Below are 18,752 nucleotides of genomic sequence, written 5' to 3' on the forward strand. Positions count from 1 at the left end.
ACACCTCTAGGAAGAGAAAAGGACCCACTGATATTATCACAGCTCCAGAAAGGGAAAATGACTCACTGATATTATCACAGCTCCAGAAAGGGAAAACGACTCACCTCTACACAAAGAAACAAAATATCTCAGGCTGCCACTTCTCTGCACAATGCAAAATAAGTTACTTACATGCTCACACCTCTACATTAAGAAACAAAAATGACTTGGTATGGTTAAGTGCTATGTGCCACACATTTTGTTGATACCATATGAATATTAAGTACCTGGTGAGGAGCCATACGGCATCAGCACAGATGAACAGCAGGTATGTGCACATGACCAGCTCACATCATGTTCAAACTAACATGTTTCTGCAACAGTGTTTTTTTAAGGATGCCTAATAATCCATGGTCCTCTTCCTGTCTGATTGCAAAAGGCAAAGCATCCCAATTATCACCCATCACTGATAAGATCCAGCCAGCCTGCTTAATCGTACTGAGGGCAGGGGTTGCGTACAGCAACACAAAGAGAACATGTTAGTTTATAGCTACAATACTTTCTCACAGCAGGCAATGCCTGACACCTTCAGCTTGGTGAATTATTACCTGCTATCCAGGTGTACTCCTGTGTAGTATTGCAGAAGGTATGTGGACTATCCCCTTAGGTGACATATAAGACTCCTGCAATGTAATCTGACTCCCCAGCCCCACTGCACTGATGATGAAACAGTCTATGTACTCTCAATGAAACATATTAAAGACACCACTGCAGCTTTGAAGCTAAGTAGAGCAACAGGCTCAGATAACACTTCGGCAATCACTTCTGACACAAATAGTGTTCGGTGGGAGAATACATTGATGCAGTAATTCCAATGTGCATCGGAAACAGGTTCAATGCCAGATGCATGGAGGGGGGCTTCTGTGGTGAAGCACATCCTAAAAAGAGGTGATGGAAGCGTCCAATTACGGATCAATTAGTTTGCTGAATATCTTCTTCGTATTGAGCGGGGAAGGTTCCCTCATCTCATCAATCAACTATATTCATTTTCTAGACAGGACATTTTTCTGATTTTTGGGGTTTTATTAACAACCGAGGGTTGTCTGATATTACAAAAGATTGTCATAGATTTTGACAGCAACAGAGACCTTCAGGTGTGTATAATCCATCTTTATCACTGCGGCTGTGACATCTCGTGCTCTACTTTTACTCTATTGTTACTACTCTCCTGCATCCACACAGAACACACAGACTGTTCTGTGAGAATCTTCCTTGCATTTCCCCCTCCCACTAACACATCTTAGTACAACATTAGCATCCATTGTGCTAGAACCTCACAGCTGAGGTGTGCCCACACTTGAAGAAGTTAAATGACTCTTTCAAATCCCATCACACTTCTTTTACCCGGACTATATGGAATAAATTCCTTGCATTTATGACCACTTCTAGTGGGACATTGAGGCACCTTGATAGATCTCCACCTGGTGATCTCTTTGGAAATGTTGCCTTCAAAACATGGCACAGTTCTGCAGGTGAGATCAAACTATTGATTTATATAGTGATAGAGATGCTTGAACCTCTTGTGACGCACACAACATTAGCTTGATTCTCCATATGGTTCTAGTGACTCTGCTTGAAAACCTGAATCCTCTGACTCATAAAATACAGCTTTGAGCTACAGTTCCATTATTCCAGTAAATGGAGCTTGCAACTGCGAGAAGACTAATTTGCACACTATTTAGAAAGGTTCTGGACAAAAGCCTTCGCGGTGATATCCAAAACTCTAGTTTGCCAGATTTTCAATGCGGTTCTTGGCAACAACAACAAAATTGTAATATTCGAGCTGTTTAAATGCCTACCCCTCTGAGCCCCTGTTCCCAGTTCTCAGCTTCCAGCCCAGGTTCTTTATTTTCTAAAGTGGATCATGACCCAGTTTCAGTCTATAATGTATCTGTCAAATTCACTAGGGGATGTATTACCACACTATGAGCACAATGGACGGCTTACGCCCACACTGCATACACACCAGCAAGGCACACCCACATAGGCCAAGATGAAGACAAAGAGGGGCACGTACATTCCGCTTACATGAGATCTTCTCCTCTGCAGTCCCTTTTCCCTAAAAAATAGAAATGTGGACCTGTAAAGCCCCAGTTTCTTCTGGGTAAAACCAGTTGCCAGTCATTAAGTGCTGCGCCCAAGGAGAGACGGGGACCAGGCCACATCTGAGCTCCATCACTTAGATTTGCTGATGTTTTCTTACAGTGCGCCCCTGACTTACCAACCTAAAATATTCAAACTGGACCCACCTAAACATTGACTGAACATCTCATCCTCCCAAACTAAGCACCTTTGACTCTTTAGCACCAACTCTGCACCAGGCCCCTGCAGGCGCGAAACATGTCGACCTTTCAGTGTTAGGATTGAGTACATCTCCTCCTTTCCCCCTCTCTTTAGGAGTATAGGGGACATTATTCCCTCTCAGAACTCCTGCATTTATTTTTAATCTTGACCTGACCCTCATCTTGAGCAATTAAATAAAGACATTGGGTGTTCAGAGCCAATTTTAACACACACTTTACTCTCCTTTTCCTTTCTTCGTCAGCACATACTGCAGATTCCATTGGATCTGCTGCACCATCTCCGGTCTAAGTGCCACCACCATCTGCGTGGTGTCCCGTCAGATATTGCAGTGCCGGTCTGACGAGGAGTTATCCCGATGATGATGCCTAGCGTCGTATTTGATGCTTGAGGGCACTCCTATGATATGACCTACACTCTTTCGCCCTTATAGACAGACTTTCTTGGAACAGTGTACCCTTTGTTGTATAAGCCATATCTTGTAACCAGCCGCGCGCTTGACTTTACCTGTAAGCAGGGAACCCCCAAGTGCCGCAGGAGGGTCTCGCAGTCCTTCTCTGAAGCTCTGTCAGGGATCAGCAGAGGGTCCAGGCCTGAAAAAGGGGGAAGCGGAGGAACTGTTAGCCATGGAAGGCAGTACCCATGAGACACAGTAGAATAATCAGCTCTGAAAGTATTCATCAGCTTACCCCCACTCTGCTCTGCCGGGCTGCTGGCTGCGGAAATCGCTCCTGAAGAAAGGTAAATTGAATATATTAAAGTTGAGAGCATTTCAGGCGTTCGGTGGGAAACATTACAGCGGAGCGTGTGTGTCCACATAAAAATGAATGACTAAGAGTTTAACTACAACCATGGGAATTATGCGGCAATGGATAACGGTAACAAATGAGGCATATTGCGGCGCATTCTGTTGCAGTTTTATTAAGCTATTTGATCATTTTGTCACACCACTGTCTGGGCAGATGTTTCCCCTGTATAGTACCAGTTCAACGCCAATATACATCAGTCCCCACTTGGAAGGTGGTTTGTTTCACTTTGCTGAGGCTCTCCTGCTTTGCAGCAACAAGTGTGGCACTTTTTTACTAACTTGGTGTCTTCTTTTGCTAGAAACTGATATTTGGATTGAAATCTGCAATTTATGTAGCAAGCTATGGGTTATGTGGAAGTACTGTAAACTCATAATTATTCAGAAACAGCAGCTGTGGTGGGATTAGAACCAGTGGGGCAAAAAGATTTTGTAGTGCGCTGCTGCGGAAGGGGGAGGTTGGGAATGAGGGACGGGAGTAGTAAATCCAAGTGAAACGCAGCATCTTCCAAAAGAATGCTACGGGAACACAATGTTTCATCAATTCCTGGGTCTGGTGCTCCCTAGCAGTGGGCGGCCTGTCCCCCTAGTGGGCGAGAAGGTAAGGGGTTAAGGTGGAGAGGATGGGGAGATTTCAATCTTCCCAGATATAGGGGCTGAGGGGCAGTCGCCGCACCATGAACACAGGGAGGTCCTGTTGTCCCTGAGCATCCTTCATGCACGGTACGACATGCGTACACCTATAACAAACCTGGCCGCTGGAAGGCTTGCTTGAAGCACAGGGACACAAAGGAAGCCCCAGTTGCTGCAGGGCTCGCTTTGTCACCATGTCCCTAAGGACATTTCCAACAGTTACAACCAATTCTGGGTAGGCGTGCTTTTCAGGGTCGATTTGCTACAGCACTATTACACTCTTGTGATGAGCTCCAAAAAGAATAAAATATATTTTAGGGGTTGCACTGAAGCAAAGTTTGAGGAAATAAATCACCATGTGAGTAACTATTGTGGGCATAAGGTGCTTGAGAATTTGGACTTCTCAGGTCAAGTACTGGATGCAGTTGTGATGCAGTGGATGAAATACAAAACATACATCTACAAAGATAAAAATGCAGCGGTAGACCAGAAGGAGAGGAAGGGATATTAAAGCTAAGAAACACTCCTTTGGAAGAGCGACAGGATCATCGCTAACCAACAGTTCCTCCACATCATTCAGCGGTGGGAGAACTGCTGGGTTACTACATGTGGAGACTCCGGATGATTCCAACCAGCAAAGCAGGGGACCTTCACAGGGACTACGGCATGCCCAGAAAAGCTGCCATGGTGTGATCTCCTACCAAGTGATTACTACGGAATCACTTTTAGGATGACCCTGTGGTCCAGCTTGGAACCTCCAGGTGCCATCAGTGCTGGCTGTCCTGCTTTAGGCAAGAGATAAGCCAGGTTAGTACGAAGTTAAGGCCACTGCTTCATCCTGAGATCTCAGAGGCAGCTCAGAATCCCTCCCAAAACCAAGATAGAATGCTGCTGCTACTCATAACTATGCTATCCGCCTTATTGATGTTTATCTTCAGTAAATGTTACCCCATCCTCATAGATCAATGATCGAGTAATGTCAATACGGCAACAAACACTACTTGAGGACTTGAGGGCCATTGTCAGAAGCTGTACAATTGGATGAAGTTGCCAAAGGTATGACAACAGATGCGCCATAGCGAGGGGCCCTAATGGCCCCTATAAATAAGGGGGGGTCTGATATATAAATATGAAAGGTCAGGGCTGAGAGTGACCTACTAAAAGGATTTGATCCAGTGAGGTCCATGTCAGGCCCATCTTCATTAAGCAACCGGCTAAAATGAAATAGTCAATGATTGCATAGGATGCAGATCAGGACAGTGATGCCACCACAAATAAAGGCCTTTAGAGGATGACATGAGTGTAATGCAGTCTCTGTTCTTTTATTAAGCAAAAAGTCTAGGTGAAGTATGTAAAGGTTGTTAGCCTCTTCAATGAAGTCTGTGAATTGGTGTGTGTGACTGCCCACAATATTGGATCAGCAGTGGAAAAATAATCAATTTTTATGATGAAAAGAATAGTCAAATATTTGAAAAGAGCAGGAGGTGGAATCCATGGCATTGGGTTTCCTAAATGAAATGACTTGCTAGGCAAGGCAGATGTTATTTAATACTTCGGTACATGTACACATAGGCTTGTAAACAAGCTTGTCTTTACTTTTCATGATGTTAGCTGCCAGTACCAAAACAAATACTTTGCAATTGATACTTAACATATTAAATCAACTTTATAACTTCAAAATCCTCCCCAAAGCTACACTTAGAAGAAGCATCTAAAGGAGTTCATTTAATTCAAGATCTCAGGCAAATTCAATATCTTCAAGAATTAGTCAAGGAAAATGCAATTGCTGATTTACATGCTATTATAACAGACAAACCTTTTCAATTCAATTATATTTATTTTTAATTCATGATTTCGAACTCCAACGAGGTCCACGTATTAAAAACAACACATACATGATATGTAGCAGCACCTCCCCATCCTTCTCCCCCTCCCCTCCTCAGCGCCTTGAGACCCTCACAGGTGAGTTGTGCGCTTTACAAACAAATTCCTGATTAATAAATAGAAGATAAAAATACCATACTTGATCATACCATAAAATCTATGACCATCAGAATACAATCAATTTCATAATATAAAAAATACATTTATATCATTAAATACAGCTTTAAGAAACATTTTGAAAAGATAAAAATTTGAACACAAAACATTTCATAGGGTGGAGTTTATCTTGAATGTGAGCCTTCAGTTGTTAAGACTTTTCTATCCAAATCGTATACAATTGTTTTTTTTTGTTTGATCCATAACACTCTTCCAATTAGCTTCAGGTCTCAGTTCATAGCTTATCTCTTTATTGGTCTTTGAACCAGCTAATAATTGCTTCTGTTGATTATTCAGTTTGCCATAATTAATGAAGTATTACCTAGTACGTGATAAAGCTGGTATTCTGATACTTGCCCACAAAATGAATTAACTTCAAAAGCCCCCTTTCTCATGATAGCAGAGGCAGAGAAATGGATGTAATGGACTTGTACTCCACTATGTAAATTGGCATCTGCTCTGATGCAAAACACTGTACAGTACCAGAGAATTGCGCAATAACTATCAAGGTTACAATTGTTACCCTCGACCACCCTATTATATCTCAAGAACAGGTATACTAATTACACTAAAAGTGCAAAAATCAATCCAAGTCTTCTTTATTTGGTGATCGCGCTCTTAGCCATGTTCTAGTCAATCATATTCCAGCCAACGCGTGTTCGTCAACTGACTTCATCGGGGCTAGAAATCATATATTACAGTATTACTATCCATCTTCTTCTTGACAAAATAAAGAACATTTAGACCTCATTGTTAATCGTTTATATACACTGAAATGTGTAATTGCACCTAAATAAGTAAAACAAGTTGGTGCTCATATTATAAAATGTAAAGAATAATATCAGCCAGATTATAAAATCTCACCCATGTGCTAATATTAAAAAAAAATCTTCATGCTTTCTGCACAATCCAACTAACACTGAACGTGTCGTAACAACCAAAACATCACAGTATTCTCCAAAGTATACATCAAGTGAAATGATGCATCCATTTAACCTACAAAGTATTTTCTCCTTATCACCAATTAAACAATATCCTCACCTCCTCAGTATACAAAATAGAGTCCTTCAAAAATCTTCAAATGTTTGCTTCTATAACTCCAAAACTAAGTACCAGCAAAGGTATAAATAACCTTATAAGTAACCCATAGTGAGCATCATGCAAACTGTGTCAGCCACAAAGCTCTTACCAGTTTAATCACAAATGTTCTCTACTCTCAAATTGAACTATAAAATATAGCATCGGTATTCACTGTTCAATCTACACCAAATAATTATAACAGTAACAAAAACACCTCCTGCCAAATCTCTTATCTTACCTCTCTTCCTATCCTGGAGGTCCAACCTTTACCAATATATGCATGTATTTGGTGTACTAAACTAGTATTCAGCATCCTACAGGAGTGCCATATTAGATTAATTTAATAGTACTCATCCACATGTCGGTGAGGTCACATGTAAACTTTTCAGTTTCTCCTACACGGGTGCCATCTTTCAGACTCTACGTATATTCTAATCAACCTTCACCATTACCTTATATTAAAACTAAAGAAACTTCTTATACCTTTGCTCCTACATTATTAATAATATATTAAATAGTACGCAAGGTTGAATGGATGCCATTACATACCATCCATTAGTAAGTGGCGTGCATCTCTCAACATAAGATTCATACGCCCAATTACGGCGTAATTCTAAAAGCTTATTGTGAAAAGAGGTTATCTAAAACTGCATACCCTGTTATAAGTAAGTAAAGGACACAGAATCCATTGACTATTATATTAGGTATTTATTGCTCATTCCCACACATATCCACACCAGCATCACCTTTATTTGACTGTGTTTGCAAAAATTAAATGTATATAAACTACTACAATTCGGTCTTCAAGTCTAAGCTGTGTACTCCTCTCATTCCACTACAAAAAGTGCTCACTTATTTATATTACACCAATAAGAGCCTTGTACATGGTTCAATTAAATCAAAGGCAAAAAAAAACAATGATTTTGATGTACCTTGCATTTTGTATTTGAAATTTGTCCTTTAAAATGTCCTTATGAAGCATAGGCGATCAGCTTCCTAACTATCACGGCTAGCTGGCGACTCCCAGGGGTTCGGGCATCACATCTTGTGGAAATATAGACAAATGGATGTGCAAAGAAGTCTTCCCTGAGACACCGAACAAAGCAAGACTATTGTTGGGAATGTAGAACTGAGGATGAATATGTGCAGATTTGATTGTGTGGCTCACATTAGGAAATGTAAATATGTATGGCTGACATAAATGTAAAGTAAGTTTGCTAGAGACGTTTCTGCATGGTGAGTGCCGCAGCACTATGGATAGCACTCTATTATGGGGCACGTAAGAGATGCTGATCTTAATATTGCATCTCGCGCTGGATTGTTATAAAGCAAGAGCGCATCTACTTCTGGTCCCCTTTCTGCTCAGATGGTCCATCTGTTAAACTCCGGGTGGCACAATGATGTTTTTTGCTATGGCTGCTGACTAAAGACATTGTGAAGAATTAGGTAGTACTTATCATGACTGCTTTACCTTCACTTAATTTGGGCCAACACAGAGGCTAACTTGTCAACCGTATCCAACTTGAATACAATATGTTTGTACAAGGCCTCACCTTGCATACAATACCCTTTTTCCTTGTATGTAATATATAAATTTGCTTAGAGTTTATCAGTAAAAGTGTTCTTCTGCTTCTTAAAGGGTGCAGCCTGTTCCAAGCGGATCTGGTCTTTAACACTCTAGAACTTTAGACAAAAGAACCTTACTGTCAGAGAAGGACAGTGTTTTGGGGTATCTATCCACTTTAGTATTTCTTTGAAGTCTGACATCTCTGTCCTTTAAGAAACTATGATCTCAGTATTCAGACTTCCAATATATTTCTTTTTCCGAATTTATGTGCAGATGTCAAACTCAGCAGAGTAAATGGTGGAAAGGCCACATACCACAGACACTGACATCATGGAAGGCTGTGAATTGTTGCTATGTTAAGATTAAAAAGCTGGTTTCATACACTTGATCTTGATATTCAAGGTCATGCAAGCTACAGGGCTTCCTATGTTGCACCATAATATCACACTATCCAGCTGGAATCTACAAATTCTGCTTTATTTCTGCTATTATGAGCCACTAATCTGTTTGCATCCTCCATGCGTGGGGCTGGGTGGTGTGAAGACTCAGAGCTGGCACGTTTGTAAATTAATGTTCTGAACTGAAGGCATGAGCTGGTGCTGAGCTGCCTTCTTCTGTTGGCAGCCTAGGCTGTGTTATGACACCTGGTGCCTTTACATGGGTACAGCTGGCTATGTGACCCTCTGCACTTGTTAGCAAAATGAAAACTGTAAGTTGTTCAGGCAGAGGTCAAGATAAGTCCTGGGGAGGCATAACTACAAAAGGATGAAGGAGCACAGCATGGTCAGTGTGTTACTCACCTGCACCCACACTCCTCCTGCTGAATTTGGCAGTCTCAGCTCTCTTAGCCAACTGCAAGAGAAGTAACGTGTCAAGTCACAAGTCAGTACTAGCATCATGACAACAGCTGTATACCTAAGAACTGCTGGAAGGTGAGCTTATCCTACTGGACAAAATATACAGAATACGAACAACAGGAATTTTCACACAAAGGGTGTTGCCTATGGTGTCATTCGGAAAACAGTGATGAGAAACATTCCCTTGCTGACACTTAAGTGTGGGCAACTGCATGTTGTATGTAGTTGTATGCACTTTCTTCACGCCCTGAGACCTGATAACACTGAAGGAAAATAAGACATTACGAGAGGTGTATCATGGGGCATCCATAGTTAACCTAGAACACACCTGGTATCTCTTTGCACCATTCCCAGGGGCGTAGCCTAGCCAGTGAGATTCAGTGAATGTGAATCTCAAATCTGGAACTAGAAAAGCAGTGGGCCACAGGGTGAAGGTTCTTGATGGACCAGTCCCATGAGGATCAGAGTCAATAATTATGTTGTCCTCTGGGGCTGATTTAGGGTTTTGCGAACAGATACCCTGTTGCTAAGGTGACGGAGCCCCCGGTCCCCCAAACTTAAGGTCCATCCACCCAGTTTTGAATCAAGGGACCACAAGTTTTACACAGAAGGAGTAAAATTCAGCCTGTTAGTGTAAAACATCCTACGCCAACTTGATGGAGAAGGTGGCATCCCACTGTTCACCTTATTTAGAGTAGAAGGTCACTTTTTTTTTTACTTACTGAGGGTATATCCTGGCGGTGACGAACAGTAAAAAACAGAAAATGACCCCACATCATGGGAAAAATCAGGTGTGGAGGTCATTCGTTTTAGATTTTTTATTTTTTTTCAAAAACAAACTCTCACTTTGTAAGTTTGTTTTTGAAAAATAAAAAAACTTTGGAAATGTTTGACGGCTCACCATCTTGTTTGACAGAGCTGTCCGTTAAGCTTTTCCTGCATTGACACGAACCAACATGGCTGCAGTTCCTGCCAAGGCGTAGAGATGTCTGCTGGGCTGGTGGACATCTCTAAATTTGGTGAGCTGAGTAAAGGTAGTAAGTCCTCCGCCACCCATTCTGCCTTTACTCTGTCTGCTAAATCCTAAATCAGGCCCTATCTCTAGAGTGGCAGAGTGGGTAAAAAACGGTGGTTTTGAATGTTACCCTGAGGCATTGCCAGCAGTTAGACTATTTTCAAGCATCTGTCTCATCAATATTTGGGTGTTTGATTGCCAGTAGTATGCCTGAAAACCTGAGGCTAATGCATTGTTCCAAGTCTACTACTGCCTATATGTGTGATTTCTAAAACATGGTAAATGTGCATCCAGTCAAGGAATAACTGTATTGGTGCAGATTTGCTATTTTTTTTAACCAGTAACTAAGGGGCACATTTACAAAGAAGTGACACATTTCAGTGCAGCAAGCAAAGTTGATGTGCTGCATTGTGTCACTGGAAGAGAGCAAAAGTATGCCATTTGATCACAGAAATCGCACAATTCTGCTCTCTCCATGCGTTGGCATATGAGTCCGCCTTGCACCAATGCAAGCACCCTTGCGCCACAGTGCAGTGGTGCCTGCGCTATGGTCAGGATAGTTTTTGTGCAGGAAAGGGGAATGCAGCACACAAGCAAAGAGGAAATGACGAGGAGAAATAAAGATATTTCTCCTTGTTAAGTCAGCCTCAGGCAGGCGCACCATTTTGGCACAAAAATACGCCTACAACTCTTTGTAAATATGGGTTTGCGTCAGAATCCATGGGTGTATGTACACAAACACCCATGCACCACCTATGGATGCTTACCTGATGCACAGAAATGCAAAGCATCAAAATGTGCTGTGCTGTGTTGTGTTACTTGTTCTTACAAAACCACACACACACCAATTTGCATGGCTTTGTAAATACCAAAAAGGATTTTGTGACTGGGCTGTGTCAAAAAAGTGACGCAATCCAGACACAAAATCTTTGTAAATCTGGACCTATGGATATAGGAGTTTGTGTCAAAATCCATGAGTGGGTGCATGGGAATGACAATGCATCAACCATGGAACCTAACACAAAGTAACTCAAGGCAGCACAGAGCACTGCCTTGCACCAATTTTTCTAATCCATGCACATCAACATTTGTGTGGCTCTGTAAATACCAAAAAGGATTTTGCATTGGGAATGCGTCTAAAAAGAAACACAGCCCTGTTGCAAAATCTTTGTAAATCTGGACGTAAATATATTTAAATTCCTGGTTCGAAAAATGAACAAGTTAAAAACACTCCATGAAATCAGGATAACAGGAAAAAACAACACAGACATAGCAGACCTGACTCAGAAGCCCCAGGCCCAACTACCAAGCCAAAAATGTATTTGGAGGGTGTCACAACCCCAAACACCTCCCCTTGAAGCTAAGCCTATGACCGTTCCCCATTCTGCTACTGCCCTTCCCACTGATGGAACTTTTCTCCCACTTCTCCCGGGCCTACACCATGATTTGGTGGCTGCAGACAGTGAGACATTACACCAGGGTACAAAGTAGGTACACTCTGGTGTAACAACCTAGGAGTTGGACAACAGCTGCTGGTATATGCTACTTTATAAAAAATCTAACTGTAGATGCCAAATACAACATGTCCTGGATTTGCACAGGTAACTTACTCTTCTGAGTATATGTACTACTTTTTGGCTATTCATAAAATTCGAGTGTAAATTTACTCCAAAAGTATAACTTACATGTCTCATCCAAATTGACGGGCCTAGGAGCCATTCACCAACTGCTGAAGCTATTCACAAAAAGTAACTTCCACTTCCACAATGTAATTTACGCTTAGACCTTTGAGTAACTTCACTACTTTTGGCTATTCACAAAATCAGAGAACAAAGTTAATCAACTGTGTAAGAGTAAATTAGAGGCATGAATTACTCAAAGAGTTAATTACCTTTATGCATAGCTTCTGGTAGAGACTTATAAATTACACATTTGGAGTACATATACACTTAGATTTTCCAAATAGTCAACAAGTAACATCCTTGCTCAAAACTGTGAGTTACTTTTGTGAATCAGGCCCCAAATATTTATCCAAAGCCCCTGCTTCAACATGAATAGTGTTGTTTCATGTCACAGCATGAACATGTGTCAATATACTAACCTTTCGTTGCCTGCAGCGCCTCCTACCTTTCAGGCACAGGAATGCATCTAAGTATATTCGCAAACCTACCGTCTATACCGACATCTGCTGCATGAAATAGAAATTTGTCTTGCTCTGACCATCATCTTTATTAGCTGCGGCACGATCTTCTGGTACAGTTGGAGCTGCATAGTATATAGCCCTATCTGCCTTACATTGTTTCATCTCTGTCCTTGATAAGAACAAGATTACAGTCTAGTGTGGTTAGTGGGCAGGCAGAGTTCATCTGGCTCAAGACATGCCACCTTTGGGATTCTCTGGTAACGTGAACGTCTACTAAATAGAAACAGATGCTCATTTCTGGCTGAGCCATTGGTCTCCCTAGCACTCCCTTGGCTGCCCCTGGTCTTAAAGATCTGGAAAGCAGTGCCAGACACAGAAAGTGACCAGGACCTCAATAGTACTCCTTAGTTTTTGTATTTTTCACCAGTGTTGCTGGAACAATTTTCAGACTAGAGGAGCTACCATCAGTGTTACGTCACTGAAGTCAGAGGGATTGTGAAAAATGCACGCATCAGACAAAGAACAAGTGCAGCAACTGAGCCACACTCTTTCAGTAGGAGAGTGCTAAAGGCGTAGTATGCTGCACGTTTGGGGCACACTGTCGTACATGTATCACTAAACCATGGCATGGTAGTGCACGGTCATTTACAGACAGGGCCTTTTCTACTGAAATGGTCAATAAACTTGCACAGACATGTAGTTTTGCTGATATATTGTTGATCACCAAGTAAAGTGCCTTGAATTGTTTTGATCCTTTGAAAGTATTTTTTCCATCACACGTCAGAGTTACAAAAGAAAGTGCTTCATTTGGCCTTTCCTAACTGCTGATATGTTTTAAAATAAATATTTGCATACTTTGAATTTTTTTCTGTGTTAGAAAAAAATTAACATCCCACAGCCTCTCCTTTCACGCTTGGCAAGATTGTCACATAGTTCACCTGACAAAACCCTCTCATTTTGCAGTCAGAGAAAGAAAAGTAAACTACAAACCACATTTTAAAGGATAAAGCAGCAATTTGTCAGAGGACAGACCCTAAGATGTGATAAGGTAAAACCAGAATTCAGAATTTAAAGGCATCTTCATTGCTCATTCCCATTCTGAACTCCAGAATTTTGGGGGGTTGCAGCACCTCCGTGCCTCTACTTTTAGCACCCATGTTTTTCACTCATCATTCTGCATGACATATGAGGGGTATGAATGGCTGAGGGCTATTCTTGTGATGTCAAAGAGGGCCAACAGTTTTGCAGTGTTGTTTAAGTTACACTACTCCTGGAACTCTGATGAACAGATATCCAGATTCAGGAGCAGTAACAAGGAAACATAAACACCTACTTAAAAGTGATCCCTGCCAGAATGGCAGCATGCAAACACTCCCCCTTCAAAAGGCTGCATACAAGCTTCTCTTACCACTAAGTGCTCACTGGCCAGACAGCCATTCCCTTCTCGTCTGAGTGTAGGGTGTTGATGTGTGGCTAGATTTATCCTCTATCAATGTTGTTAAATGATTAGTAGAATGAAATACAAACCAGTGGCTGCTTCAGTTCAGGAGGGCGCCCATCAAACACATACACAGGTTTGATTCCGTTTTCCAAGAGAGTAACTGTTCGGAAGAACAATCCCTGCAAGAGGCTGATGGAGAGAAAGTATCAGATATTAAGCATCAAATAAACAGGTTATGAAAAAGGATAACAGACCAGAGGAACCACAGGAGTTACACCCACTCACAGACCTGCCAGTCCGTCATCTGAGCGCTTAGTGCCAGACACACCAGGACACACAGCATTAAAATGCAGAACTTGCAGCTGGAGCACCAGGCCCACCCAGGCTACCCATCTCTGACCTACTCTCTGCACCAGGGTCCCACACAGGCGTCAGTCTGGCTGCAACGTCTCCATCAGGGCCCAAGAGGATTAAGGCTGAGCCACCATTTGGCGGCTGAACATTAGTATGGCCTCTCAGCGCTGTACGCTGGAAGGAGTTGTAGAGCAACACTAGTGAACCACCAGTGGCTAGGAGAGCAAGAGGGCAGTCTCGACCGCGCAATGCAGCATTAACATGTTTGTGCAAGGGAGAGCTCGCTAGGAGAACATGATCCAGGCGATTACAGAGAGCCATTCCAGGGAAGGCGAGGACCTGCCTGGGCTCCGCCTCACAGGCACCAGCCTGGGGAAACTGCACGCACTCAGTAACCGGGCACCGGGAGGGTTACACCTAGCCTGGTGCTGCGCAGCCACCGCAGCACCGAGGCGCGGTGCAGGACCGGGCATGCCAGGACCGTGTCGGCGGAACAGGAGAAACTGGCACTTCCAATCTGTATTCTACATTATTATTATTATTATTATTATCATTATTATTATCAGTATTATTATTATTATTATTAGTAGTAGTATTAGTATTAATTTATTATTTGTATCATTATTGGTAATATTATTACCATTATTATTATTATTATTGGTATTAGTATTAGTATTAGTATTAATTTATTATTTGTATTATTATTGGTATTATTATTATTAATATTATTATTATTATTGGTATTATTATTATTATTAGTATTGGTATTATTGGTATTCTTATTATTCTTACTGCTATTCTTATTATTATTATTATTATTATCATTTGTATTATTGTTGGTATTGTTATTATTGTTATTATTATTATTGCTATTAACCCGTTCTGTGCCTTGGACGAGGTGACCTCGTCCAAGGCTACAGTTCCCGTGTGCCTTGGACGAGGTCACCTCGTCCAAGGCACGGGAACTTGGGGGAACGCTAGCGCGCCCCCCCCTGTGCACCCCCCTTCCCCCCCCCCCCCCCAAGGCGGGGATGGAAGGGGAAGACCTTCCCCTTCCACCCCCGACCCCCCCCGGCAATCTGATGACGTCAGCGCGCCGATGTCATCAAGTGTTGCCGGGACGCGCTGGAAGCCATTTGCTTCCAGCGCGTCGAGGGGAAAGTAACTCAACAGGTGAGTCCTTTCCTTTTTTGTTTTTTTTTGTGGGGAAAACAGACACGGGGGAAAGAAAGGGTTTTTCCTTTCCCCCTGTGCCTGTTTTCACTAGATTCCTGCTCCACGATCGCGGGCAGGAATCTCCACTAGCCACCAGGGATTTTTCAAGGTCTGTTTCTTTTGGGGGCGACCCCTTGGGCAAGGGTCGCCCCCCTGGGGGGCAATATTTTTTAGTATTTCGCCCCCCCCCCCCCCCCGGGGGCAGATCGCCGTTTTTTTGGCGGATCTGCCCCCAGGGGGGGGCGAAATCTACTAGACACCAGGGATTTTGTTTTCTTTCAGTATTTTGGGGGCGACCCCTTGGACAAGGGTCGCCCCCGGGGGTCAATTTCTTTAGTGTTTCGCCGATTTGTCCCACTATACACCAGGGATTTCTTTGTGGAATAAATGTTTCCTGGGGGGCTATATTTTTTTAGTATTTCCCTACACCCCCCCCCCCCCCCCCCCCCCCCCCCCGGGGGCAGATCGCCAAATCCACCAGGGATTTTGTTTTTATTGTTCATTTTAGGGGCAACCCCTTGGGCAAGGGTCGCCCCCCTGGGGGGCTATTTTTTTTTCTGTTTCGCCCCCCCCGATGGCAGACCAACCATTTTTTGGACGATCTGGCCCCCGGGGGGGTGGAAGCACACTAGGCGCCAGGGATTGTGTGGTGTGTGTGTGTGTGGTGTGTGTTTGGGGGCACCCCTTGGGCAACGGTCGCCCCCCCAAAGTGGGGAAAGTTCGTATTGGCCATCTCTGCCCCCTTTGGGGGCAGATGGGCCTATTTTTGTAGGCCCATCTGCCCCCAAGGAGGGCAGAAACCACCAATACGCCAGTTTTTTTTTTTTTGTTCCCTTTTTTTTGTTTTGTGCTGGGAGTGCCCCCTTTGGGAAGGGTCGCCCCCTAAAGGGGGCACAGAGGTGTTGCCCATTTCTGCCCCCCCCCCTCCCTTGGGGGCAGATTGGCCAATTTTTTTACGCCCATCTGCCCCGAGGGGGGCATGATCCACTTAGGTACCAGGGACAGCTTCTAAGTTCTTGGTGGTGGGGTGTTTGTCAACTGGCGAAGTATTTGTATTTGTGATTATAACAATTTATTTCCTCTTTTTCTTCTAGTTCAACGCTTTCGCTTCCTTTGCTGTGGATCCTTGCGGTTTTGGCAGTAGTTGTCCTGAGGTTTGCATAGTTGCATGTTTTAGGTAAGTGAAAGCAATTTACTCCAAAGGAGTATTGTTGACATGCATGAATGACATGTTTGTAGGTGGTGTACTAAATGCAGTATTGTGTGTTTGAAATTGTCCTTAGATTTGAGCACAATGATATTTGTGTTGTCATATGTCTAATTTGCTTTTTTCTTTTTTCTTTTTAGTGGGATATCATTGGTGATTGCTGTGTCTGTGCAGAGTAGTTGCTTGGTGAGTAGCTTTTTCAGGCAAGTGAGTGGTATCGTTTTTTTAGTACATAACTCTTTGTGATAAAGCTACCCTTTGTTTATTACTTATTTTAGTGCTAGTTGTTGTTGGCAATCCATTTGTTGTTAGTGAGGATCATGGCTAGCCGCAGAGTGACCGCTCAGCAGGTTGTTGGCATGCTCTTTGAGTCGTCTTCAGACCATGATTACGACACTGACTGCATCTGAGGCAGAGGAGGAAGAAGGAGATTCTGGAAGTGAGTTTTCTGTCCGAGAGTATTCTTCTGATGAGGAAGCTACTCTCAGTGCAGATGAAGGGCCTGTGTTAGAGGAGGACATTGATGTGCCAAGAGTGCAGCAGCCTGGGGCTGCAGGGTTTCCCATTGGAAGACCTGACACCTGGATTGCCCCAAACATGGAGCAGCCACAGTTACCTGCATTTACTGGTCTCCCAGGGTGTAGAGTTAATACGGAAAACTTTTTGCCTGTCCATTTCTTTCACTTGTTTATGGACGATGTATTTTTGGAAGAGATTGTGGAGCAGACAAATGTGTATGCAGAGCAATATTTGCGGGACAACGTTGCCAGACTTAAGCCTCAGTCTAGAGCTACTCAGTGGGTTCCCACATATCTGGAAGAGATGAAAAGGTTTTTAGGTTTGTCTTTTTTGATGGGGTTGATCAGGAAGCCGTCACTGGCTTCTTATTGGTCTACTAGTCCCTTGATGGCAACGGCTATATTTCCTGCAACTATGACACGTAATCGGTATTTGCTTCTTCTTCGTATGCTGCATTTTGTAGACAATGCTTTAGACTTGCCACGAGATCACCCTGATTGTGACCGTCTTTTTAAGATTAGGCCTGTCCTTGATCATTTTGTAGATTGGTTTTCAGAGGTCTATGTTCCAGGCAAAGAGATAAGTGTGGACGAGTCTTTGGTCCTTTTCAAGGGGCGTTTAGTTTTTAAGCAGTACATTCCTAGTAAGAGGGCACGGTATGGGATTAAAATGTATCTGCTGTCAGAAAGCAGTGCAGGATATGTGTATAATTTCCGGGTCTACACTGGTAGGGATTCCAGTATTGACCCTCCTGGTTGTCCGGCCACTTTTGGAGTTAGCAAAAAAATTGTGTGGGAACTTGCTAGACGGCTGTTTAACAAAGGTCACCATTTGTACGTAGATAATTTCTAAACTGGAGTGCAGTTGTTCAAGGAGTTGTTTAGAGTGCACACTGTTGCTTGTGGCACAATCCGTTCTAACCGGAAAGGCTATCCAAGGGAGCTTGTCTGTAAAAAACTTGAGAGGGGACAGTGTAGTGCCTTGCAGAATAACGAGCTGCTAGCTATGAAATTTTCAGACAGGAGGGATGTGTACATGCTATCTACCATCCATGATGAGAGTACTTCCCCTGTGACTGTTTGGGGTCAGGTTGCGGAAGTGCGCAAACCTGGTGCATTTTGGACTACAATAGGCACATGGGTGGTGTTGATACAATAGATCAGAGGTTGGAACCTTACACTGCTCTTCGTAAGTCTTACGTGTGGTATAAAAAGTTGGCCCTACATTTATTTCATTTGGCAACTTTTAATGCCTTTATTGTAAACAAGGATTGTTCACCTGAGTCAAGGATGACATTTGTTAAATTTCAGGAGTCGGTGATAGAAAGCCTTATTGTGGTGGAACCGGCAAGAGTTCCTAGAGCAGAAGTGGTGGAGGATGTGGCTAGATTGTAAGATCGGCACTTTCCAGATCACATTCCTCCCACTCCCAAAAAAGACTTGCCCACAAAGAAATGTAGAGTATGTGCCCGGAGATTAATCCGGAGGGAGAGCCGGATGTACTGCCCCGAATGCCCTTCAAAGCCTGGGCTGTGTG

At 43.0% G+C, this 18,752-nt stretch overlaps 1 protein-coding gene across 2 annotated transcripts in view; it reads right to left on the bottom strand.

Moving 5' to 3' along the window:
• Positions 1 to 18,752, bottom strand: part of LOC138282933 (probable flap endonuclease 1 homolog) — an 86,224-nt gene that overhangs the window by 25,652 nt on the left and 41,820 nt on the right. For both annotated transcript variants that reach the window (XM_069220994.1, XM_069220993.1), the window contains exons 3-6: positions 14,008 to 14,110; positions 9,266 to 9,317; positions 3,030 to 3,071; positions 2,848 to 2,933 (exon numbers count right to left, since the gene is read on the bottom strand). In XM_069220994.1, the coding sequence (XP_069077095.1) occupies positions 2,848 to 2,933; positions 3,030 to 3,071; positions 9,266 to 9,317; positions 14,008 to 14,110 (283 nt within the window). The remainder of the gene's footprint in view (positions 1 to 2,847; positions 2,934 to 3,029; positions 3,072 to 9,265; positions 9,318 to 14,007; positions 14,111 to 18,752) is intronic.

The sequence above is a fragment of the Pleurodeles waltl genome, chromosome 2_2, assembly GCF_031143425.1.
Source record: "Pleurodeles waltl isolate 20211129_DDA chromosome 2_2, aPleWal1.hap1.20221129, whole genome shotgun sequence".
NCBI classification, from domain to species: domain Eukaryota; kingdom Metazoa; phylum Chordata; class Amphibia; order Caudata; family Salamandridae; genus Pleurodeles; species Pleurodeles waltl.